The sequence below is a fragment of the Electrophorus electricus genome, chromosome 7 (genome assembly GCF_041902795.1).
Source record: "Electrophorus electricus isolate QZ-2024a chromosome 7, ASM4190279v1, whole genome shotgun sequence".
NCBI classification, from domain to species: domain Eukaryota; kingdom Metazoa; phylum Chordata; class Actinopteri; order Gymnotiformes; family Gymnotidae; genus Electrophorus; species Electrophorus electricus.
Window position 1 is genome coordinate 13,969,660 of NC_137503.1, and position 25,341 is coordinate 13,995,000.

A 25,341-nucleotide genomic window follows, 5' to 3' on the forward strand; every position below is an offset into this window, starting at 1 on the left:
ATCCACTGTAGTATAAGTATCAATATTGCCTTGCACATTCTAGTATAAGAATGTCCCAGTTCAGGATGCCAGTATGACAAACTACTCTCCATATTACTAGTCATTTCACATCAATATCTAGAGTGAATTTGTACTTATTACAACTCATATATTTCATTTGCCCTCCACAAATCATTGAGCTAATTAGCATGTTTTATGACTCAAAATATATTGAAGCTTGACTGGTATTTGAAAAGTTTTTTTGTGGGTGGGTGTATGAGTGTGTGTTCTCATTCCTCCTGGGGTTTGCTATCTACACTCTAATGTGGTATTGGTAGCGATACTTGACTTGTAACTGGAAGGTTGTGGGTTCAAGCCCAATGCCTTCCAAGGTGCCACTGTTGGACCCCTGAGCAAGGGCCTTAACCCTCAATTGCTCAAGTTGTACTCTGTCATAGTTGTAAGTTGCTTTGGATAGAAATGTCAGCTAACTGTGGTCTTTTTGATGAGAAGTGACCTGACACAGTGTCACATGTACCTCATACTGTCAAGGACAGCTCTGACTGCACCACCTCTCATATCTAAACCCTATTTAGATTTAGAAAAAGACAGCCACACACGTGCAGACCTCCTGGAAAACTCCTTACAAAAGACATAGTCTGACTGCTGGTCATCCAGGAGAAAAATTACTTTGACCAATCAATCACCATCAGGAGGCCTCTCTGCTCTGTGCAGACCAATCAATGGCTCACAAAGGACCATATCCTTTCAGCAACACCCAATCAATTGCTCTTAAAAGGTGTCTGGTCTTGCATTGTTAGATGGAAAGGCACATAGCCTTGTTCACAGGGGTATCTTATACATACATGCATAGATGTAACTTGACATCAATTACCTCAACGTGGATAATCAAGCAATGACATGTTATTGACAGATTTCACATTAACAATTAATTAATATGCAAAAACACAAATTCATTGGCTGTAAACATAAACACCCACTCCCCTTGCAATAGCATTCACAGGTATTCCATTTCAGATTCAATTGTTGTTGTTGTTGTTGTTGTTATTGTTTCTGTTATAATTAATTTAAATGAGATTTCTTCAGCATGTGCTCATAACCAAGTTCAGAATTATTTTTAAAATCTCACACCGTTTATTCATTTTGAATAAACATTTTCTCTCCTTGCACTAATCTGGCTAATAAATTGGATAGCGGGGAAGAACTGTGTTCGCTATCATCACCGAGCCGCTTCAGTGCCCGTTGGGCTGCCTCTGCACCGAATAGAAGTGACACGGCGGTCACTTAGATGTGGGCGAATGCTGATTGCACTTGCAAGAGAAGCAGATGAAACTGCCCTTTTTTTATAATGGATTATAATTTATCTGTATAAAGGAGTGGGTAGTGAGAGTGTCCAATCAGCCCACGGTGACACGGTTACTAAAAAGCTATATGCTGGCCAATTTGAGCATGAGGGAAGCTTTTAACCAGATGCCTCAATATTTGAAGATTATTTTTACTTTATTATTATTATTTGCATTATTATTTGCATTTCTATTTTTTTGTTATTTATACTGGAGTCATTTGTTTGTATGGTTCTTGGTTATTTATCTGGAAATTGCTGCTTCTGATGTTAAGCTTCAACCAAGACATCTGCTTCTTGTATTTAATGACCTGGAATGAAGTGTGAAAAATTGGAGGAGAGAAAGACAAGCTTGCATTAACGTGACAGTGAAAGCAGGAGATGTTCTGATTTCTCTGGTCATTTCATGCCATAGTGCTTGAGGTGGTTGAGTAGACTCAGCTGCCTGGATGTGTCGTTCAGACCTAGAGCAAACTCATACCACACAGAGAACTGCACACACATGTACATGCCATTAGAGCATATGAGATTAGAGGGCTTCTCATTTCTTTGTTTGCATATTTCTCAGAGCATCGTCTTGTTATTCTTTTAGTCAAGCAGTGACTTCTCTCCACTCTTATCATTTTCCTTAATTTCATTCTGGGAGATTCAGCCTTTTCTGCTAATGAAAATAAATCTTTCAACATTCAGCTCTTCTGTTCAGTTTAGAAGAACTATGAGCAAACTTTAAATGTCTGTATTTCTTTCTTTCTATCTAGTATTCACTATCTCCATTTATTATAATGTAAGGTATTTTTACTTAAAAAGGAGCCACCCAAAATTTCTTTTTCTTTCTTTTTCAGAGTGCATATCATTTTTCCAGCCTGACACTAATACAGGCCCTCCCTCTCTCTCACACATACAGATACACACACAAACATGCACATACAGTGAGTATATTAAAAATCTCGTAGCTGGGTTTCAGCAGAAATGTCAGGGTATGTTGTAACCTTTACTCAAGCACATTATCTGCCTCAATAGTGGGATGGGCTAGGATTGGGGGCGGGGACGACATAACGGGATTTGAAAGGTTTTCATTGGAGGTTGGCCCTGGGGCTATTTTCCCTTCACAGGTCCGAGACACTAATACTCTGTGACTCCACCCACCCCCCAACACACACACACACACACACACACACACACACACACACACACACACACACACACACACACACACACACACACACACACACACACATTTACATTACCTTCAAAATAAGCATTCAAGACCTGAATTTCTACATAGGGGACTTAATAGGTGCTTTTTGAAAAATGGGCCCCCACTAGGTCTGGAAAATGTGTCCATTTTTCCATAAATCTGTTTGTAAAAGTTTTTCATGGTATTGAGAACATGGGCTCAAAGGTATAGGTTACTGAGAAGTAAAATTACATCAGAGAGGATTTAGATGTCAAGAGAGAAAGGAGAGGAGGTCTATATTGTTACTGACAGAGAAAGCCAGAGAAAGCTTTAACATCATCAGTCTACGTTACAACACTTCTGCTCAAGTCTCCTTTGTGATGAAGTCTCATTACAATGAAGTTCCCTTTAGCTATTTGTCTGAAAATTGTCAAAAGAAAGAGTCTTTTGTAAAAAGTCAACTGAGAGACACGAAACAGAAAAATGTTTAGTTAAAACTGTAATAACTGGCTCGAGACTTTTTTTTTAAATTTAGCTTTTAGCTATTTCCTTTATGAACTTAAATATTAAATGGTACATGTTGGGGAAAACAAACTTATGGACTTATTATAAATGTATAAAACAATTCCATAAAAGAAAAAAAACAACAACACCATGTGGTTTCAGTGTTAATCAGGGTGTTAAGGTGTTAATAAGGTGTTATTACAGTGTTAAGGTGTTATTAATATGCTATTAAGGTATTAAGATGTAATTAAGGTGTTATTAAGGTATTATTAAGGTGTTAAGGTGTTATTTATGTGTAATTAATATGTAATTATGGTGTTAAGGTGTTATTAAGGTATTGAGTTGATATAGTGTTATTAAGGTGTTATTAAGGTATTAAGGTGTTTTGAATATTACATTTCAGTTCAAAATGATGACAGTATCAATTAAAATCCAAATTAACCAGCAGTGGTCTCCATTTAGACAGAGAGATGGAGACAAACTTATTTTTAATATGGCTGAGAAAACAGAACATTGTGAGGTAACAAACAGCTGAATTTTTCATAAAAACAGCTTCTTCATAAAAAACAGCTTGTAATACAGGGTGTCTCTATTCCCAATTTAGTGGAGCACATGCCTCAGTAAAATGTTTCCATGCCTCACTATAATCATGTGGGTAAAAAGTTGAAATAAAAGCCTTAATAACTTCTATTTTAACCTGGATTGTTGAGCAGAACTACGCAACACAAACATTAGCACTCTGCTTCACTACAGGTACTACATTTTCCATAAGGTAATAACACAGTATAATAACCATGCAGTAACACATGGAAATAAGGCATTTTAATCTTAAGCAGCCTTCCAAGGAGACCATAGCAATCATCTTAAAATTGTGTGTGGCTCTCTTAATATGTCGCGTGCTGCTATGAATGTGTTACAAGTAAACCCTTTAGCTAAAATTGTGGCTATTAACAATGTTAGTAAACCATTAAACCAGCTTTTATAATAGGCCTTCTTGTTCTGACATAAACACCACTCTGTGCTAGCATTCATTAATGACTATAAAACAAATATATAATAACTAACAATCATTATCAACCTATCAGTTAATGAGGACGTTTTTATTTTTTAGAGCTTGTTACTGTAAAGTATTATCTTCCTGGCATTGCTATTAGGCTATACCTAGCTAGACAAATGTTATATAAAGAGAGAGAATGTCATATTGAGGGTAATATGTCTTTCAGTGGACACTTTGATCAAATTGAATTAGTGAAAGGAGGAGCAGAGGGCGAATGTTTCTAGAAATGCTGATGAACCTACATGTCATATTTGGGATGTCTCAAGCTACTTTCATTATGTGTAGTGAAGTACTGGAGCACTGTGCTTAGTAGAAATGCAATACTGTCCATGGCACTGGAGTTACAGACACAATGTGTTTGGAGGATTACGTTTTCACAGAAAATCTCAAATAATTCATTTTGGTTTCAGTGTAATCCAACACTTTAGGGGCTATTCATGTAGGCCATCGTATCAATGAAACACTTAGAACAATATGTAAATGGTAGCAGGTTAAAGTTGGAAGCTATAATTTGTTTCTGTTGCTATCTCTGGGTTGCTGTAGCAAACTGTCAAGTTTAAAGATCACTTTAACCTTATATGTGCATATTATCCTATAAATTGTCAGGATAATTGAGAAGCGCACCATGTTTACACACCAAGGTAGCAGTCTGAACTGAAGCCATGTCATGGGGTAAATTCTGCATCTGAACACCCCATGTACCATTTCTTAATTTGTTGCTTTTATAACATCCTTTTGGAATACTGTGCAAATTTGTGCATTAGAGGTTTCATGAAGTGGAGTAAACCAGTGTAGATCATTTCAAATCTTTGGTGCAGCCTCACCGAGCAGAATGATTACACTGTTCGGCATGACTGTCACCGCTTCCCTTAGACAACACAAAGCGCAGACATTAGAAATGCAGTATTAAAAACAGCACAATGCAGACATCAGAAAAATAGCAACCTGCATGTGTATTCATGACCTAGTCATCACTTAGATGTCAAATATGACTCAGTTACTTTTCAAAACTCAATTGCCTGTCATATATAACTGAGTAACCTTTAAAACTTAAACTTCTACGGTTTTTCAGGACTGCTTTAGAATAGATCAGCATTCTCAAATGCAGTAGTGCATGCATGATTATTTGATCTTTTAGAACTTGAGAAATTCATCTTTCCTGAAGAATTCACTATAAATTCTAGATACTACAACTACCAAAATGCTTTGCTACATTGTGCTACAACATAGGTTCTACCTTGGGAGATGTACCAAAGCCTCAGGTTATTGGAACCCAATGCATCTGTACAGTGAGCTACTGTGCAACCAGGACACTGCTGTCTGCATTTTTCTGATACCATGTTTTTGACTCCAAGTCAAATTTGCAGAGCAGAGAGCTAATTCAAGAACTAAATGAAGCACCGATATACTGCTATATCTGTTTATTTTTCTTGCATCATGAAAAAGGCACAGATTTTCCTGTTTAAAGACTGGTGAAGTCCTCCTGAAACATGGATACCTACAGTGCATTATTTATAGTCTTATGGTCCACATAGTCAGTGCTGCCTTGTCATGCAAGCTTTGCTGAAATGGCCTCCCTTGGTTTCTCCTCCAGGTGCTGTCTCCTCCAGCACCTGCTGAGACATTTCTGTCTGCAGTCCTGTCTGCTCCTCCCTCCTTCTTTATCACTCCCTTCTTGGAGGCAACTCATGTGCGTCCAACCCTTTCGTATAGAGGGAAGAAGGCCGCTTCAATCTGGCAACCCATCTTTTATTGCCAGTTCATAATTGAGATGGTTTTTCTGAACAGGTGAAGTCTGCCAAGCGCAACTAATGGGATATCTCTCTATCTCTGTCTCTTCTCTTTTTCTGTCTTCCTCTTTACTGAGAATCCTCTGCCATTTATTTTATTATAGGAAAAAGTCAATTAATGAAGATCACTAAGTAAAGAACGATTCATGTATATTAGACTGCAGGATTTCCTAGTATGCTGGCCTGAAGATTCTCATTCAGTTGGTCTGGTCAACCATGCTGAGTGTTTTTCTTTAGTCCCTGATCAAGATAAGGCATATTCATCAAGTCAAGGTGTAAGACTTCTAAGTTGTATCATTACTGAAAGCCATTGGCTATCAATATTATTAAATATTTTGACACTGAGGAGGCCAGGTTTTGAAAATCAGTATAACCTAATTGTTATTTAAATTAGTCACCACCTAGTAGTACCTTCTTTTTTCATGTATGCAGGTTGATGACAATGGCTTGGCCCTACATGAAAATAATGAGATAATTACAAGTTACGTCTACCCATATGTAGAGAAGTAGTTATTCTAATAACCCTTAGAACTCTCCTTATTATCTTTACACATATAAGGAAGATAAATTAGGTTTACTGTGGCATATTTGTTTTGGATACCGTAGTCTTAACCCATGTAAAGTGCAGCAATGGTGCAACTGCAATTTCCAGAACATTTCCAGAAATCTGGTATGAGCTGGTATGTGGCATTGCACCACTTATCAGGAAAGAAGATGAATTATCTAAAATTAGCACTTGTAATATAAAACGTCATCTTTACAGTTTTTGTAACACTGCAAATAAGTAACCAAGCCAAGCATCTCGTAAAAGAGCACTGAGTGTGAAAAAATAATGTTGCTGAATTCTGCTGACAGGGTCTAAGAAGAAAAATGTTTTGATAGTCAGAGGATTGAATTATGTTCATTTTTAATCTGCATAGGTTTAGTCTTAGGCTAAGGCTGTATCCTAATCTCATCATCCTGTGTTTTAGTGAGTGAGAAGGAGCAAGATTGAGCCTAAAGTGCTTCACTGGCTCAAGGTCATTCCATCAGGCTCGCACTCGGCTCAAAGCCAATCTCCTTCTCTCTCTTTTCTGTGCTGCCTTGTCTTTTGTGTCTCTCTACGTTTTGTCTTTGCCCTTTCATTCATTTTTTCCCCTCCAGTTTCACATCATTTTTTGCTCGTCTTGTGCTTGTCCTTCGCCCTCCCTCGCTGTCTCTGCCCAGCAGACAGCGTGTAAGTGCTCTAACTTGGATGAGTCCGCAGGAGGCTCGACGATTGGCTGCGCTTGGTGGCGGTGTTCACAATCGATTATGGCGCGCCGTCCTCCGGCTAACAGCTTCTCTGCGTGGTACACTTTCCTTTCATGGCCCCGAACGCTGCCCGTGCAAATCCCTAACCCTTCTGCCCTCTGCCTCCCCTTCCAACTCTCACCATTCTTTTTCATGGTGTTTGTCTCATCCTCTTTTCATAGCTTTCTAGTCTTCTCCATTGTAGCTGGATTGATCCTCTGCTGTCCCGTTTTCATACGGCAACCTGTTAACTCTTCTCTTCTCTTCTCTGTTCTGTAGCTTTGCACATTGTTTTTACTTTCTTTTTTCATTCATTTTAGATCCCCTGTGAACTACTGAAGTAGGCTTAAACAATGTATATAATAACGATGATAGCTAAGGTATCTTAAAGTGGAGAAAAGTCATGTATGCATATCTGAAAGAAGATACCTCTGTGTGTGTGTGTGTGTGTGTGTGTGTGTGTGTGTGTGTGTGTGTGTGTGTGTTTGCACACATACATTTGTGTTCATAGCAAAGGCTGGAACTACAGTAGCGCAAGCACACACCCACCTACACACCCAATGAAACCCTCTACAGGTTAATGTGGTGTGACTAAAGATAAGGATCGAAGAATAAATACACTGCCTATAGCTCGTCTTGCACTTGGCTAATTTCCCCGCTGATAAATTACCGCTCATCCATTGGCCTCCAATAACACCCTTTCCCTGTCTCCCAGCCACACTCTGCTGACAAAGGGACTCGTGTCCTTCTGCATTTAAGTAACAGAGAAACATTATGAGAATAATACTGCTTTATTGTGCAAAATGTGCAGTACACCTCTTCCCTTTCTCCAGTGTCCTGCCCCTTTTGTGCGAGTCCTTGTGTGTGTTCCATCTTGTTTGGGTCAACGTGGAGTGAGGAGTATTGCCCATAGAGAATGATTTCTTGTTCTTTCGGTTCGCTGTGGTATTTTTATTACTGAAAGGCACTGAACCGTCCCCAGTGAAACTGACAGAAGGCGACACTTCCTTGTGCCCTGACAGAGCTCTTTCTCTCTCTTTCTTTCTCTCTCTCTCTCTTATGCTCTCTTGCTCTCTTTCTCTCTTTGGCTCACTCGCTCTCATACTCTCTTTTTCTCTCTCTTTCTCTCTCTCTACCCCAGCGTCTCTTTTTGTATCTCTCACTTTTTCAATGTCTGTTTGTTTCTCTCAGAAAAAAAAATAATATCACCATGTGTACTTTTGGAAAGTGTGTCTGCCTGTGTCACGCATTTTTGAAGTCATAGTGTCTTAATGTGAGTGCACATTGCATGTCCCCCTCAAATGCACTCATTCTCTCTCTCTTCCTTTGTCTTTCTCTTATTCTGTCTCTCCCTTCTCACTCCCTCCCTCCCTCTTTCCCTCTTTTTCCCTCACCCTGCTTCTCTCTCCTGCAATCATCTGCTCATCATAATGATTACGGGGCTCTCCAGCCATCTCAGAATGTCCTGATGTATTTTCTGGCCGCATATCAAAGCGCTGCAAAAAGAAAAAAAATCACGCTTTCGTAACTGGCCTGAACAACGTGCCACACACGCCATTTAATGTGGTCTCCCATCTTGGCACATTTTAGCCATATCCTGACGCCACCAGTTATCGCGCCCGAGCCTTACACGCTGTAGTGTAGCCTGTCAAAGCCAGACAGCAAACACAGAGAGACATAGAGAAGGCTAGTGAGATGTCTTAGGGGGCTTTGGGATGGCAAACAAACGGAGATGGGGTTTGTTCTTCAAGGAGCACATTATCATCCTTTTCCCCATCTGCTAACGCCACATGCCTGGCTAATACAGACACACGTGGACAAGGTCGTTGGCTTTAGTCATTGTCGCCGTGCGAGAAAATGCAGGAAACCAAATGGGTCTTCGAAAGCTCAGCTTTCACTGACTATGTTAAAAAGCCTGCATGGTTGGGGCCCATTGAAACAGGGCATACCTGCAGAACAAAGGTGATGAGATTTACCTCCATCAGAGCATGTTTTGTACTTTTTCCTTCTCATGCCTTAACATAGCCAGCATAAATGAAATGCTGTGTATGGTGTAGCTGCTTCCTGCCAGTACGTTTAGATCACAGTTGTATTCTTGTTTGTTTTATTGTTAGTATGCACAATGTTCTACGGTTAAGATATACAGGCCTTATTCCTGTTGATTTGTAAAGCATTCAGCTGCATGCCAGAAAATCTATAGGATCATTAGGCACTACATAGCATGACATTTTGTACAGTAAGTAGGTTTTTTTTTAAATCACCCTAGGGCCATGGGCTCATAGGCTAGGGCTTAAGGCATAGGGCATAGAGAATAGTACTTAGAGGATAGGGCTTAGGGAGCTGACCGAGACAAAATGTTGACTGGGAGCTGTGAAATTCTGTGCGATCACGATTTCTGACTGTAGAATGACTTTAATTACAGCATGCCAACACAGAAACAGTCCTCCTTTATGCAGCGAGCACTGGCTACATCCATTCTGGACACACATATTTGGATTCATTAGATGAGAGTTTTTTGAGTTATGGCAGATTGTAGCAGGCAGAGAAGGACCTCATAACCTTGCCCATCACTTTGAACCAATAACACGTGCTCTCTCTTTCTCTTTCTCGCCCTCTCAATTAGCAGTGAGAGAGGCAGACGTCTGTGTAGTAGCACATGAAAGGAGGACAGCCAGACAGTTATAGCTTTGTGCTTCCCTTGCTCTCCCCTGCTCCCTCTGCACATTAGCACTGACACCGTTTAACATGTAGTGCTGCTGTCTGGAAAACATACCCCCAGCATCCAGCCGGAAACCACACTCTCTGGAATGCATGTTCTGCAGCACACACACATAGACATACATGCATTTATACACACACACACACACACATACACACAGACACACAGTACGCACAAACATAGACATGCACATGCACATGCACATGCACGCACGTACGCACGCACACACGCACACACACACACGGCTTGCATACATTGCCTTTAGAGTGTGTGTTATTGATGAATATGTCCCATCTCCTGAGGTTCCGTGTAAACTCCTTCAGGCTTAATCAATGGCAGAGAGGCGATCAGGAAAAGCGGGGCTTCTCTCCACGGACTGGTCAGGTTTCGGCTGACCATACTGATTCTCATTAACAATGCACTCATAACAGTTGCTACACAGCGCCAGACAGTCGCTTTGAGCTACATGTTAGCAGGGCCTTTTCATCTATTGTTGATATACAATTACACATGCATAGCCTATAGAATGCACAGTGTAAATGTAACATAAGCCTAAATGTCATCTTAAATGCCGCCAAGTGTACTATTACCCTAACATAGGGGACAAGAAGCCACGCCTCCCAAGTTGGTTCCGTTCACTACTGGTCATGTGGTAGCTACTGTACTTTTAGTATTCTGATATCTGTAAGATTAGTGGAGCCAATAAAGTGAGTATTAGAAGGTGTGGTGTTGGAAGAAGATACTTTAATATCCTCAGAAAATAATAGGCATGACTGGAATAAAGATGGTAAAGGTACAGGATGTGTGTACCGTAAAATGCTGGGTGTAACTTGCACTTTCTTTACCAGCCGGACAATTATAGTAACCCATAGTAAATTAGAAATGTTGCATGGCAGTTACCTGTGTAACGCAGAGAGATTTATCTGTTTAAATGCCTTTAAATGTTATAAGTGTCTTGTCTTTCCTCCCCATGTGATGTGATGTTGTTTTTCTTCTTCTTCTGTGGCCTGGATGTGGCAGGGGTGGGGCATGTGATGGTGTGCACACACTCACTACATTACTATTGAAAAGAAAAGGATCCAGTAGTGCAATTGCTTATATCTGTTAAGGAAGCTACTTAACATGGAGACATAGCAGTTTTCATTAAACATTTTGAGTTGTTGTAAAGAAAATTACATTTTTTCCATATTTATCTAATCTACATACTGTAGTGTGCAGCGTTTTCCGAAGATGGATTTCTGAATGTTATGCAAATTTCATGCTTTTATTTGTGAAAGCAGTTGTACTGATCAGCCAATATTTCCAGGTTGCTCTGTGACAGCTACTTGCATGCTGAGTGTGGCCCTGGTAATGGCCCTGGTCCTAGCCCTGGTCCTGGTCTCTGCCCTGGTCCTGGCCCTGGTCCCTGCCCTGGTCCTGGTCCTGGTCCTGGTCCTGGTCCTGGTCCTGGTCCTGGTCCTGGTCCTGGTCCTGATCCTGGCCCTGGCCCTGGTCCTGGCCCTGGCCCTGATCCTAGCCCTGGTCCTGGTCCCTGCCCTGGTCCTGGCCCTGGTCCTGGCTCTGGTCCCTGCCCTGGTCCTTATCCTGGTCCTGGTCTTGGTCCTCGCCCTGGCTTTCCTAATCTTTCCTAATCTGTTCTGCAGCTTCAGCTTCTGAGTCCTCTTCTTCTCCATTTACCTCACAACATGTAAGTCTGGGTCTATTGCCAACAACATACCACCTTCCAACAAATACTGCTCTTTCTAATATGGCTTACTCAAAACTGGGGCATGCATTTGGTGAGAACTTGATTCTAAGCAAGCTCAGCTGTTGTTGAGTTTGACATGTAGTTCCTGTTCTCTTGGGATTTTCCATGGCTAAAATGTACTGTAACTGACTTCCACTCAAAATTTCATTCCAAAATTGGAATTCCTCTACTTCTCCAGATGTGTATAGCATGTGCATAGTTTAGAAGGAAAGATGACATTGAGTTCGTCTTTTTTTTACACGGCTCCCCCCCCCCCCCTCTCTCTTGCTCTGAGTAGTAATCACAGTGTGTCAGTGTGCCCTGTTCTAATTGGCCTGTCACTCCCCATGTGCTGGTGGGGAGGGGTCAGCCTTTGTGTGGCTGCCATGGCGACCGGCGGAGCTAATGAGAGGGAGAGTGCTGTGACTAATGACATTGCTCCATCCATCTGAAAGTGAGGCAGAAAACCACACACACACACACACACACAAACACACACACACACACACACACACACACACACACACACGCAAACTGACACTGTCAACAACTCTAGCTTTCTGGAGTCAGTTTGTAGGATATTTGTAGCATATTGTCTCTTGTCTCACATTTGGTTATTGTACACTATTACAGTTTTCCTCCTCATATATAGTTTCATATTAAGGTGGAAAATATAATATACAGATTTATAATCTCTAACTGCATAGAAAATCATTATACACTGTGTATGGCTGACTGTGAGACAGATAGTTTAGCCACACTAACCATACAGCACTCCCCTCAGTAATCAGCACATGCAATATGCTAAACTAATTCTCTGTTATAATTATATTAATAAAGAATTATGTTATTATAATGTTGTATTTAACAATAGTTATTTAGTGTGGTTCATGGAAATAATTTGTTTGTCTTAGCACTTTTATAGCATCATTACATTTCTCACAATGAAAAGTCACCTTCATGGAAATATTTGAGGCTTAGATTCTGGGAAAGCGTTAGCTATTCTGTGAGGACAGACTGAACCAAATCACAGTGCATATTTAACTTTTAAGGTTCTTATTCATTTGAGTTTCTGAGGTGTCCTCACCATTAGGAGCCTCCTTATGAGTTTCTGTATAATTTTATTGTGTAACTTTAATTAGCAATTTCCATCCCATCATGGCTGATGTCATTTGATTTGTTAGAAAATAACTGACTTTTTGGTCCCCCATCTCCAAATTCTATTGCAGTGCTGTTACATAAAGACAGTATAATCATAAGACAACTGAGTCTAGACCGTTGAACTGATTGGTGGATACTAGTTTCCATTTAATGCTAGCCATGTTAGCATGCTTAGTTGTGCAATTCCTTTAAGAGTCCCAGTCAAGGTCACAAATGCAGACTCTTCTGTGTCCATCACATGACCTGTTGAGGCTGAGGTTAAATTGTTTCCACACAATTATTAATGATGGTTTACTAGTTGCTATTAGTTACTAATTAGTATTAGTTGCTATAGTGTTTATTTCATTTTAATAGTCTTGTGTGTCTGTGATGGTGTAGTTAGTGTATTTTCCTTATTGATATTAGCATTTATGATAGGCACTCGCTTTCTTTTCACTCAGGAATTCAGGGTTTTACCAGGGTGGGTAGTTGAGCAATATTAAAATCCATGTCTGCTGAAGGCTGAATTTGTATGAACTGTATTGGTTCAAAAGTATGAGTGCTTTCTTGAACTCAGATTAGCTCATTAACAGAGTCAACATGAGCAAGAGGAGAGGAGATCTATGGAACTTTTTTGGTGCTCAAACAAGTAAGTTGAAACTTGGAAGAATTAGGACATGGAGTTTTTGTTGTTGTTGTTGTGGTTGTCATGCAGGCCTGATAATGAACTGGATAGTGTGGGTGATGGTGAGTGTATATTTATGTGCTGTTGAATAAAGGAAGCAGAGGACAGTCAGCATGACAGCAGGCAGGAGGAATTCTAATATACTAGGACTTGTTAAAGTGTTGGCTGCTGATAGTAAAAAAAAGCATTACACCATCACAGTTGTCTTATCTTTGTGTGTCTTCTTGTTGTGTGGTATGCACCCCATGAGCTGCTGTAATGGGTTTGTCATCATCTACAGACTGTCACAGGAGACATGTTAAACAGGCAGGACACTGTGGGGATTGTAAGACTTCAGTTCACTGAAGCATGTTCCTACATTATACAGCTTCCCTTTATGGCCTAAAAAAAAAGATTCCTCCAATTGTCAATGTAGAATTTGCACTCTGTTCAGGTGCTCTACCTCTTTGTCTACCTCTCTAAATGTTTCTGTGCTTGATGAGACCCTGACACATATGGACTTTAAGACACCAGTATGTTATGGAAATCTTCATTTTCACATTCAATATTGAGCATTTGAGTTTGCGTAGATGCATAGCATAAGCCCAATAATCACTTCCACTATCCTGAAATTCCGCATTGTCACTGAGAAATGCATCAATTGTGTTCCCACTCTTCACGCTTTAGAAAACCTGCGACAAATATCTGACGTCAGGAAATAATTGGTGCATCTCAGGAATCTCAAGAGGTTGGAATTGCCATCCTCACAATGTTTTTCATCCATCACAATCTTATACTATTATACCGCTGACAAAGATCTAAACATTTCTAAGATGGCTGCACCTTTGAGATGGCAAAAAGAGAGTATAGTGTAAAATATAAACTCTGCATTATATTTCATGCAGTTATGCAATTACATATAACCACAAAATAGTTTGTTTGGGGGATTTTTTGGGGGGGCGGTACCTTTTAGTAACAGTAAAAAAACCACAAAAAAACATGAAATTACTATCCCATATGAAACTCTTTAAAAAGACACTTTAAACTCTTCTTTTAAAAGATCACATAAATTCTGAAATTAACAACCCTGAAAACATATCCCACAATTTTCATTAACTTGTGAAAATTGAATATCAGTAATGGGAGAGAAATTGTGCATTTTATCCCAGTGTTCCAAATGACCACAGCAGCTCAAAGGGGAACCGTAGCCATACTGAGTGAGAATGCTGTCACCATGACAGCATGCCACCTGACCACAGTTGACAGCTTTAGTCAGTGTGTGACAAATTACCTGTCGTTAGACCTCTTGCACCAAACAATACGAGCTTTGCCTGCCCACCGGCCTACTGGCAAACATGTAAATGTGCCCGTGCAGGCAGAATGCAGGTATATCTTATTGATAGATGGTTGTTTTGTAGAAGTGTTATAGAATCTTGATAACAGGATATCTGAGCAGGCCTCTGTGTGTCTATAAAACATCTGTTATATAATAAACACATGCGATCTGGTGCTGTGTCCTGTAATTTAGGAAGGCAAGCAATATTCTAAACATGTGCTCTGTACAAACACACACACAGACGCCTATCTGCCTTTTATTTCTTCACAGAGGATAACTCCAGCATTACAGTCATTATATTCACATGAAATGGTTTCCATGTGAAAGCTGTTTTAACGGGGCAGAGCCCATGACTTTGAATGATACAGCACTCTTGTATGATACCCATGCTGTTTCTTTGAAGTCAATAGCAGGCCCAGTGATCAACACAGTTTAATGGCGTGTGAAGTGACAGCCACACATAAAAACCCCGGCTGTTGCTTTCAGAGCAACGCTTCATGTGTGCATGTGTATCTGTATGTGTGTTTATTTATCTAACTGCTCAGGTGGTGTCTGAGGTATGATCCCACAACATATTTGAATACCATGAACCATTGCTATGAGCAGAACTTTCTAGTTAGCAACAAAAGGAAGAAATTCACCATAATCAATAAGGTCATTGGCAAGAGAAGCACTAATAGCTCTTAGAGTGCATCTGTGTAAAGGTATTTGTTTGGTTTAAGTGGGAATTGTATTTTTTACTGCCTCCTTGCATCAGTGATCGTGTAATGTACCCAATTACTATGCCACCTAATGGCACTATATGGCATGGAAGCTTAATGGGTTTTCATGGTGTTCGGTGACTGGATTTTACTGTTGTCTTGTTGCTATTTTCAAGCTGCTTTCATGCAAACTCACAAGTATTTGTCATAGGTTCTCACCTGTTTCTACCGTGCACCTTGGTAAAGCTTCTCGTCACACGACATTTACTTGTGACTGATGTTAAAAAATACCTTGTACCGCCCCAAAAAAGCAGTGGGCGTGTTTGTCCTTGTCACCACAGCTGTGCCGGGTTGCTATGCAACGGACGTCTGAAGGGATGTGTTTCTGCTTAAAGGGGAAATTTACTGCAATAGATTTTGCGCAGCCACTGTTGCAGTGAATCAGTGTGACCAGGCAGGCAGCTCACTCCTCTCTGAGTGAATTATATGCAGTCACACACTCAATTTGCCCTTTAAAACACACGTAACAAGGAACAGGCAGAGTGGGAAAACTGGACACAACCACACACAGCACACATACATATGCACATGCACAAGCTGCCTTCCATTAGTAGTTATTGATAGATTTCATAGGCTGCATGCTACATACAAATTAACTTGATGGGACACCATGCCTGCTTTTTTCAGTCTTTTAATATTCTCTCAGTAATTCACTCACATGCACACAAATGATTCCCTCTTTGTGCCCAGGTGGTGGCAGTGAGATCATGCTATGAAGAACTATCGGTGGGAACAGCAAAATGGCGCAACACTGAATTTGGAAATCAGTTGTTTGTTCCAGCATCCCAAATGTTTGAATGGAATTATACAGAAATGTGGCTAGGTGCTTTGTTTATTTGACTCCACTAATTGGCTATTTCACTTAACCAGATTTCCATTTGTTAATGTTTCTATTTTCACTTAACCAGTTAGCTGTGTGACATATAACAAATAAGACTGTTGACATTTTTTTCATTTATAGCTAAAGGCATGTCACATGTAACCTTTTCATCTGTTCACTCTATATATATGCAATTTATAATCTTGTCATGGAAAAAAAAATCAATGCAAACCAATTGCTAAATAAAAAGTAACACAATTTGTGACTCAAACAAATTGAAGACATACATCCAAAACCATTCTGTATACAGCCACTTGAAAAGAAAAAAATATTTTTGATCCAAAGGATCCTTGATGGGGATTCTTTTTTTTTTTTTGCTTTACTGTAGCTAATTCCAAAGCAGTATTTTTAGGTCTCTTCTGTCTGATAGAAACTTTCCAGTCAGCACAGACAACTACTGATACAGTTACAAGAGACAAAATTGTCTCTGTCAAGGCAAGTCAGTGATTTGAGAGAGAAGCCTTATTAAAGACCAATTGATTTAGACCAATTGAAGTGACCTTTTCTTTAGTAACGGAAGGCCCTGATTGGTCTAAATTAGGGCAGTAATGATGATGGCTATTATCTGAACCAATTAAGGGGGTCTCAGAGTGCATGAGACTGCAAATTACTTCATATAGCCAGTGACTGTGAAGAAAATGATTGCGATTGTCTGTGTGTGGTCAGCAGTCCTATAGGTCTCTCTGGGCTACTACATCCATGTGTCCGTGTGTGTGTGTGTGTGTGTGTGTGTGTGTGTGTGTGTGTGTGTGTGTGTGTGTGTGTGTGTGTGTGTGCTCTTCCATCTGCACTGGTTCCACTCCTCCTCATGCTAAGCACTCTCATGTCCCTCTTTAATGTGATCTGCTCAGTATGAAAAATTCATCCCTCGTCTCCTTGGTCGCAGATCATCAAGGTGTTCTGCCCCGGTCGGCCTTCACTCCTCTCCTGTGGCCGAGGGGAACAGCTGGTGGAAATTAAGACACCAGACTGTGTTACTTACACCAGCCAGCTCGACTCATGCTGATGGCTCCGTAACCCAGAATGCAATCTGTCAGTGCTGGAGCTTGCAGAGGACTGTGGCCAAATAGGAGTATAACTCTGTGAGTGCTTGTGTGTGTATTGGGGGTATTTGTTTTTGTGTGTGTACTTGTATGTACCTTATTGTTTGCACCAAATGTTCCCATGATGATATGAAAACATGAAATGTTTAAAATAGTTGGAAAAAATAGGGGAAGTTAAAAATTGAAAAACAGAAAGAAGGCAAATATTTCATTTTGGTTTTTGAGGTTTAGGTTGCCTCTTGCCCCTACTCTCTGGAAGTCATTGAGTTTACATGCAATAATAATAACCTAGTAGCTCTTTTGATCTTCCACTGACTTCTTGCATTCTTAAAAAACATGTTTGCCCAATTTCTTCTATGGCACTGTATTTGTTTTCTGCACTTACCTTCACTTCTAGCTCAAAGACGCATAGACGTGTTGGGTAAGTGAAGAATGAGTGTGTAGCTACGAGATGGAGAGAGTGAGAATGCTTGTGGAAAATGGCTATCCATCCCTCAAGAGAGATCGGCGACTCGCAGCGAGTCGCTTGTCCTGGCAGTCCAGACCAATAAATGAGTAATACTCTGTGCTCAGTAGCTTCTCCATTATAGTCCCGTAGTACGGCTGCACAGTGTTAAACCTCCTGGAGAATATAATCTTTAATAACCACTTCGCACAATAAGTCAGGTTTTTTTTCCAAGTTAAAAAAGATTCTCTCATTCTCTCGCGTGTTCGAGCTATCAGGGAAAATAGGAGGGTTGATAGATGACCGTTTTCTCAAAAGGAGACAGCAAGAAGATTGTGATTAATTTACTGACAGTGCTGTCCGCTGCAATCGCCGAAAACTTTATTTTCTGGGGGGGGGGGGGGGGGGGCTCGTTAACCGGGACACACGCACGCGGACTCCCGGCGTGCGCCTTAATTCGTCTTTTCATCTGCGTGCGTCACGGCGCCTAGAATCCCCGCTATACTAATACCATTCACTCGTGCGTCCATATAATTTAAATGATTCTTTATTACGATCGGGCCTTTTTAAGATGAAAACGAATAACCCTCCAACAATGACTTCCAAATTGGAGAAGCTACACTACAGTGAGATGAATTGGAATGACCTCGACTCAATCGAAAATGGATATTATCCATTGAGCTACACTTAATTTTGTCATTTAAATTAGAAATCTGGGTGATTAAAGGGACGTAAAAAGTATCCCAAGCAAGCATCAAACATAGGCAAGTCTTGTTTTAAGATCTTCTGTCTTAAAAGTGTCTTGCCCTGGTAACACCAAATTAGCGTTTGTGATAGTATTTGTCTGAATTGTTGTTCGGCGGACAATGCTATAACTCAGCCCGGTCGATAAATAAACAAACAATTGCGTGTGTGCTCGTGTCGCAGGCAGACCCATTAAAATCCACTGCGCCTCTGTGCCAGGTTAGTAATTGCTCTTTTTATGGTGGTAATTATTTCCTCTGAGGTGCGCGCTGTTCCACAATGCAATTATGCATGTGCCACTGTCACCAAGTGCTGGGAGGGGAGGGGGACTTTCATTTGGGTGTTTGTGTGAAATGCAGTGTGTTTCTTTATGATTTTATGGGTGTTTTTAAGAGACTGAATGCATTTAGACGTGGAGAGGGGAGGCTGTGACGGAGAGCGTTTACTTTGCTCTTTTGACCCTTTGACAAACTCTCTGAGAAACGCTACAAAGTAACAGCTATTTCAGCCTCAGCTTGAAGGTCTGACATAGGCGACGACGACATAGACCATTAAACCAGACACAGACACACACACACACACACACACACACACACACACACACACACACACACACACACACACACACACACACACACACACACACACACACGCTACTATGGTCTCCTTTCAAATTAGTCTCAATTGTGGCTTATGCTGATGTCAGAGCTCTTGATATGAACATTTCTTAGTTTGCATATATGTACGTTTGTCTGTTTTGAAAAGCATATGTAATGAAGAATTTCTGTGTCATATAAGATATGTAAAAAAGCAAGGTAAACAGATGCTGTCAATATGTCATGTCTTTTGAAAAAAAAAAGGGTGCAAGGAGCACATTAATGTAGCACAGATTTATGGATGGTAGCATTGTTTGGGTCATGCCACATAGAGATAATCATGTTTCTTTTGACATCATGCACTAATACTCACACAGAACCTTTATTACACCTTTTGGAACATTTAAGCTTATAGTTGAAATAGCTGTTTATTTCTGTGATCTGTAGTTGTCCATTTATGTTGACTGGAAAAGCATTTCTTTGATGTTTGCTTCAAAGTCATGTTAGCGCGACCTTTTGGTTCTTCCCTCTTGTTGCTGCTGTTGTTTCATCTGTCTTCTTCTTTTACCTTCAGTTACCTCGAGCTGACTTGCAGATGCTTCGCTGAGACTAACACAGCCGAATGTTCTCACTACGCTCCTGCAGCGATGTCCAGGGCATTTCCCCTGAACGTTTCCTCTGCAGCCTATAGGTGTTGAGGCATCACGTCAACGCTAGACATGAAACAGATGTTCCATTGTCTGATTCGTCATAAAACTTTTAGGGAGTTGCGTCTGCATGTTTGTGAAAGAGAGAGAGAGAGAGAGAGAGAGAGAGCGAGAGAAAGAGAGAGAGAGAGAGGTAAATAGGTAAATAGACTAAATTTTAGGCAGAATTATTTTTTACACCAAATTCACTTGATTTTGGTTTCCATAAATAATTAAAAAAATATTTCTCTGCATGACAACTTGTAGGAAGTATTTCCTTCCTCCTCTCTCAAAGGCTTCCCTTTTTAGTGACTCCAGGCATACAGACATGTCAGCACACGGAAGATTGTCTTATACAATGAAACAAACACCTTATCTCTCCTACTGCGTGCTTAATTCACTATCTCCAGAGTCCAAGTAGGATCAACTCCAGATAATCATTCCATTCCTTATCTGGTATCATAACCTCATTTTGCGAGATACAGTCTCAGAGGGGTGAGGCCAGCCTGTCTCTCTGCAAGCGCCACATTTATGGTGTCTCCTATATTTATCACCCTAGGCTGCCATTCTGAGCACTTGAGGACTAAGTAATCGTAATTCAACCTGAGATTCGCCGAACACCTTCCAATTAACCTGCCTCTCCTCCCTGCCTGACCTCATCACTAATGGTATTAAACTCTCTTTTGGTCACTGGGGCCTCTGTGGAATGCATGCGCTGGTATGTGAATGTCTATGTGTGCACTCTATGTGTGTGTGTGTGTGTGTGTTTGTGTGTGTGTGTGTGTGTGTGTGTGTGTGTGTGTGTGTATAAAAGAGCTAGAGCTAGAGAGACAGAAAAAGGCTATGAGTGTTTTTGTGATAGGTTTTGTCTTCACTCTTCTATCACTCCTTTGAATGTGTGTGCATCAGTGAGAATGCCTATACGGATTTCAATGGCGGTCCATTGTTCTCTCTTTATGAGATTGTGGCCTGCCTCTGCTGCAGGCTAGCAAGCTCATTACCAGCCACAAACCCAGTCCTTCTGAGGGACACACCGATGATTGGATTAGGAATGGAACTAGCTGGTGACATTTAGTCAAATGTGTCCTAATTAACACAAGTAAATCCTAGCTCAGTTTACTAGAAGAAAATGACTGACTTAAAAGTACTTGTGGTGCAGAAGAAAGGTTTGTTACCTTTTTTACTTGTGGCAAAAACAAAATGTCACATTAGAGACTATGTAATGTCTCGAACCTTTACAGTATGGAATGTAATGGGTAGTGTAAGACAGCTTGCCTAAGTTTTCTAACTTGCTCCTTATCAAATTTTATATTTAAATAACAGACTATTTAAATACAGGCTTGACATTATTTATTCTGACCAGCGATCACTGCTTTAAAAGGCAGTGGGGAGATATTTTGTGCTTGCATTTAAATGCAGCCATATTCAAAATGTGATGGAGTAAGTTAAGGAGCAGCCTCCTCTAATGGTATACTTACAAAAATTGCTCCTAGTATGTGATTTACATGGTGTGTGTGCGTGCGTGCGTGCGCACGTCTGTGTGTGTGTGTCAGCAGTGTGTCTGCCATATATTAGCTTTCACCTCACAGTCTGTTGAGATTGTGAGTTTAACAGCATGATGATCTTTTGTCACTGTGCTGCCAAAACCCATTTAGTTCAGAAACTGAGAGAGTGAGAGTGGATGAAAGAGTGAAAGAGAGAGAAGGGGAGAGAGAGATGAAGAGAGAGAGAAGTGAGCGGGCGAGGCAGTGAGAGAGGGAGGGAGATGGAGGGACAGAGGGTGGGAAGCTAGAGGGAGAGAGACAGGGAGTGAGACTGAAAGAGGGAGAGTGCAAGAGAAGGTGAGAGAAAAAGAGGGGAAGTAAGAAAAGGATAGATGGAGATAAAGAGAGAGAGAGAGAGTTAGTAAGGGAGTGATAGAGAGAGAGGGATCAAGAGAAGCAGAGGCAGATGTCTTTTCTTTCACCTTTTACTCTTGAGGTCTTTTTTTCTTTCAGCGTCACTATTTTCATTTTAATGAGTACCAATGAGCATGTTATTATACTATATTATCATAAATATGAATCTTTTCAATGGGAATCTCTTTAGGTAACATTAAGATGCCATTTAGATGTTTATTGTAGACATAGACAGGTTGTGCTTACCCAGTTTGCAGATGTAGCTCTGGCAATGCAACCCTATGTATTAAATAAATTCTGTGCCTTTGCCTTGTGTCCTAACCATTTGGATGACAGTTCAATACGAAAAGCGGTCATAACTCTCGATGTGATGAATATGCTTCTGCACTGGTCATAACTCATCTGAACGCCCTTGTGAATATTTGACTACAGCCTCTCCTGTTTTGCATTGTATGGAAATGTTCCTGCTGTTTTGGGGGCAGGTGTGTGTGTATGTGTGTGTGTATTTGTGAGAATATGTGGGGAGGTGAGGTTTGGATAGACCCACAGAGCTTGTATCAATATCAACAGTTGCATGACCTTTTCAACGAGGAGACAAAATACACTTCTTTAAGTTTATGTCCCATTCAAAAAATATGTATGAGGAAGATTCAGATTTGAAGTGCTCTTCTCTTTCTTTGTGTAACGTAATTGTAATACCTAGGCAGTTCCCTGTATAACACAATTAACATGCTGCAAAATCTGTGTACGTATGAACAACTGTGTATGGTTTATATTACAGTTGTCGGTTCTGTTTGAGTGTTGTCAGTACCTTGTGAATATGTACGACTGCAGCTTGTCTTCGAACACTGAATGCGCTGTATTTGTGACTTGGTTGAATAGAGCAGAGGTTTTGGATAAGACTGAGGTAATGACAGGTTAATACCAGTGCTGTGACAATCACAGTGGCATCTCCATCCTCAGAAGACAGCAGGGGGACTTGCCATACTCATTTTTCCAAGTCACCACTCCATTCTTCTGGCAATCCTCCCCACTCTCTACCACTCTATCTTCACCCCCATCCACACAGGCAAATGTGGGGGGATGAGAGCAAGTGAGCGAGAGTGGGAAAACGGAGGAGAGAAAGAAGATGATGGATAAGGCACAGAGGCCATGAGAGAGAACGCCCGAGAAACTGAGTGTGAGAGACTGAAAGAGATAGACAGAGAAAGACAGAGACTGAGAGATCGAGAGAGAGCAGGAGAGAGACTCAGAAAGAGAGTGAGAGAGAGAGAGAAGGAAAGAGAGAGAGAGACAGAAAGAGAAGCCTACTGTGAACAGCAGGAGGCTTTGATTCAATTATGGTAGCTGACCATTGTTGGCTAACCCCTGATAAGATAGAGGCGGAGAAAGGCGCTTTTAATAACAAATTTTTACTCTTCACTCTGGATCTTGTCGTTGTGGTAACCGCTCTTCTGAGCCCTACCTCCACCCACTTTCCCCACCCCCTCCCTCCGCTGCCGGCCACCCCAGAACACCTTGTTGTTTCCGATAAACGCTGGCTCTCCGGGGGCGGCAGGGCACACGTCTGGCCCCGCTGTTAGCCCCAGCTAAGCGGTCAGTTTGTGTGCGACTGTGATAAGGCGGATGGCAGTGGCTGTACCACAGTGGGGATAGAGCTGGGGAGGGGGTGGGGCAGAGCAGGTACTGTAAGCCTGTTTCCACAACAACTCTGAATGATATGGCTGGAGCGAGAGATGCAAGGGGAAATAGTTTGCTTAAAAAATGGAAACATATTAACGGTGACATTTGGAGGCTTCAGGTCCTTGCTGAGGGTTTTGGTGAAGGATGGGAGGAATTCATTTTTGCCTAAGAAGGAAGATGGTAATATTGAAAGAAACCAACCCAGATCATTTTTGCAAGGCGAGCCCCTCATAGCTTATGTCAGCTTATGTTATTAACTAAGCAGCCATTATTAGCAAAATTTTCGACCCGTGGTTCACTGAGAGACTGCAGTGGCAGTGATAGAGCTGTGGGCTTATAGAGTGTCAACAGATGGCACAGTGATTAGATTGCAGTAGTTTGCTCATATTGTAAACAGACAAACAAATAAACAAACAAAATTCTGACAAACCTCTGTGGTCATCCTGGAAAAAAGAAACCAAATCTATATTAACGGGACCAGTAAGTTCTTACTGTGTCTTTTTAATGTCAGTGATTCAATTTTCATCCAATTAAAAATTTTAAACTGATGTCTGAACTGCTCATTTGATAACTTGGACATTGTGTTGTACCAACTGATAATGCTATGTGATATTTGCTGGGCTGTACTGTGGTTCAAAAAGTCAAAATCCTTTCTAGGACTTTGTTCTAACTTTGCAGATTAGCTGTACTTAGCGAGCAGAATTAATTAATGAAACCAGCTTCGTGATACAAAACCATGACTGGAATTTACATGTCCGTTTATAGCCATGTTAAACTGACTCTGGACCTGCTAGGGCCCGGTTGGACCTGCTGTAGAAATTTTAAAAAGGGATTTCCTAAATACATGAAAAAGAATAATGCGTCAAACCTTGCTTTATAATTACGTTGCTATGACATGTACTATAGATACTAAACACGGAAAACATTTCCAAACGCTGTATGGATGAGTAGGGATCAAACCCTCTTCTAAACACTGTTAATTAGGGTTGTTCTTTACTCTGGCCCCAGAGCAGTGTCATTTGTTTTGTTGTCATATTTAAAAATATGCATATTTAGCACCGGTACTGTGCCAGACATCTTTTAAGAGCTTGACTGGAGCCTCTTCGACTCTCGAGCGCAAATGACCAAATCACCACTTGGGATGGCGGCGCATTGTGGGCCATAATTGTAATCCTCAGCACCAACGAAAGAGCTCGTTATGTTTATTAATTAAAGCTGCAATCAAATTTCTCTTTAACCGGCCACGTAATAGAAGGCTCGCTGTTTAATTCAATTCAATCAAGCGTCTCTATTCTCCTCTCCGATACACAAACAAGGGAGGCGCGTACGGGAGGAGCTGAACTGGGTAATGCTATGTGCTTGTTGTTTGGGGCAATGCTAGCTTTTAGAACCTCCCCATTTTGTTAGGCATGTGTATGTGCGTATGTGTGAGGCAAAGAGGCGGGATTAAAGTTTTTTGGACTTGTTTTGTTGCATATTGTGCTCTTAATTAGGCAGTAACCTAATTAACTTTTGAAATCTTAGGGTGTTTACAGGGTTGCTGTTTTCATGCCCTCTTGGCAAAGAACATGACTGTTATTGTCATATTTTGTGTGTGTATGTGTGTGTGTGTGTGTGTGTGTGTGTGTGTGTGTGTGTAATAGGAATGACGGGTAGTGGAACATACTTGCCCTTTTTCTTCTGTATGTCTTAATTGTAATATTATTAGCTTGCAGGGGACATGCAGCATTACCATAAATACAGTCACACTGACTGGAGCTTTGATTTTTGGCTGAAGGGATCTTCTGCACTCTGTCTTGTGCATGTGCAAGTGAGGGAGATTAGAATGTGAGAGTGAGGGATATTAGTGAGATTATGCAAGAGCCGGTGATGAGTGTG

General features: G+C 40.9%; 1 protein-coding gene across 2 annotated transcripts in view; it reads left to right on the forward strand.

The window, feature by feature from the left end:
• Window positions 1–25,341, forward strand: part of hyal1 (hyaluronidase 1) — a 38,106-nt gene that overhangs the window by 6,687 nt on the left and 6,078 nt on the right. The window contains exon 5 of one of the 2 annotated variants that reach the window (XM_081718403.1): window positions 16,179–16,539. The exons of the other annotated variant lie outside the window; for it this stretch is intronic. Coding sequence (XP_081574529.1) covers window positions 16,179–16,191 — 13 coding nt within the window. The 3' untranslated portion in view covers window positions 16,192–16,539. Of the gene's footprint in view, window positions 1–16,178; window positions 16,540–25,341 lie in introns of those variants that run through there. 2 annotated transcript variants of the gene reach the window in all.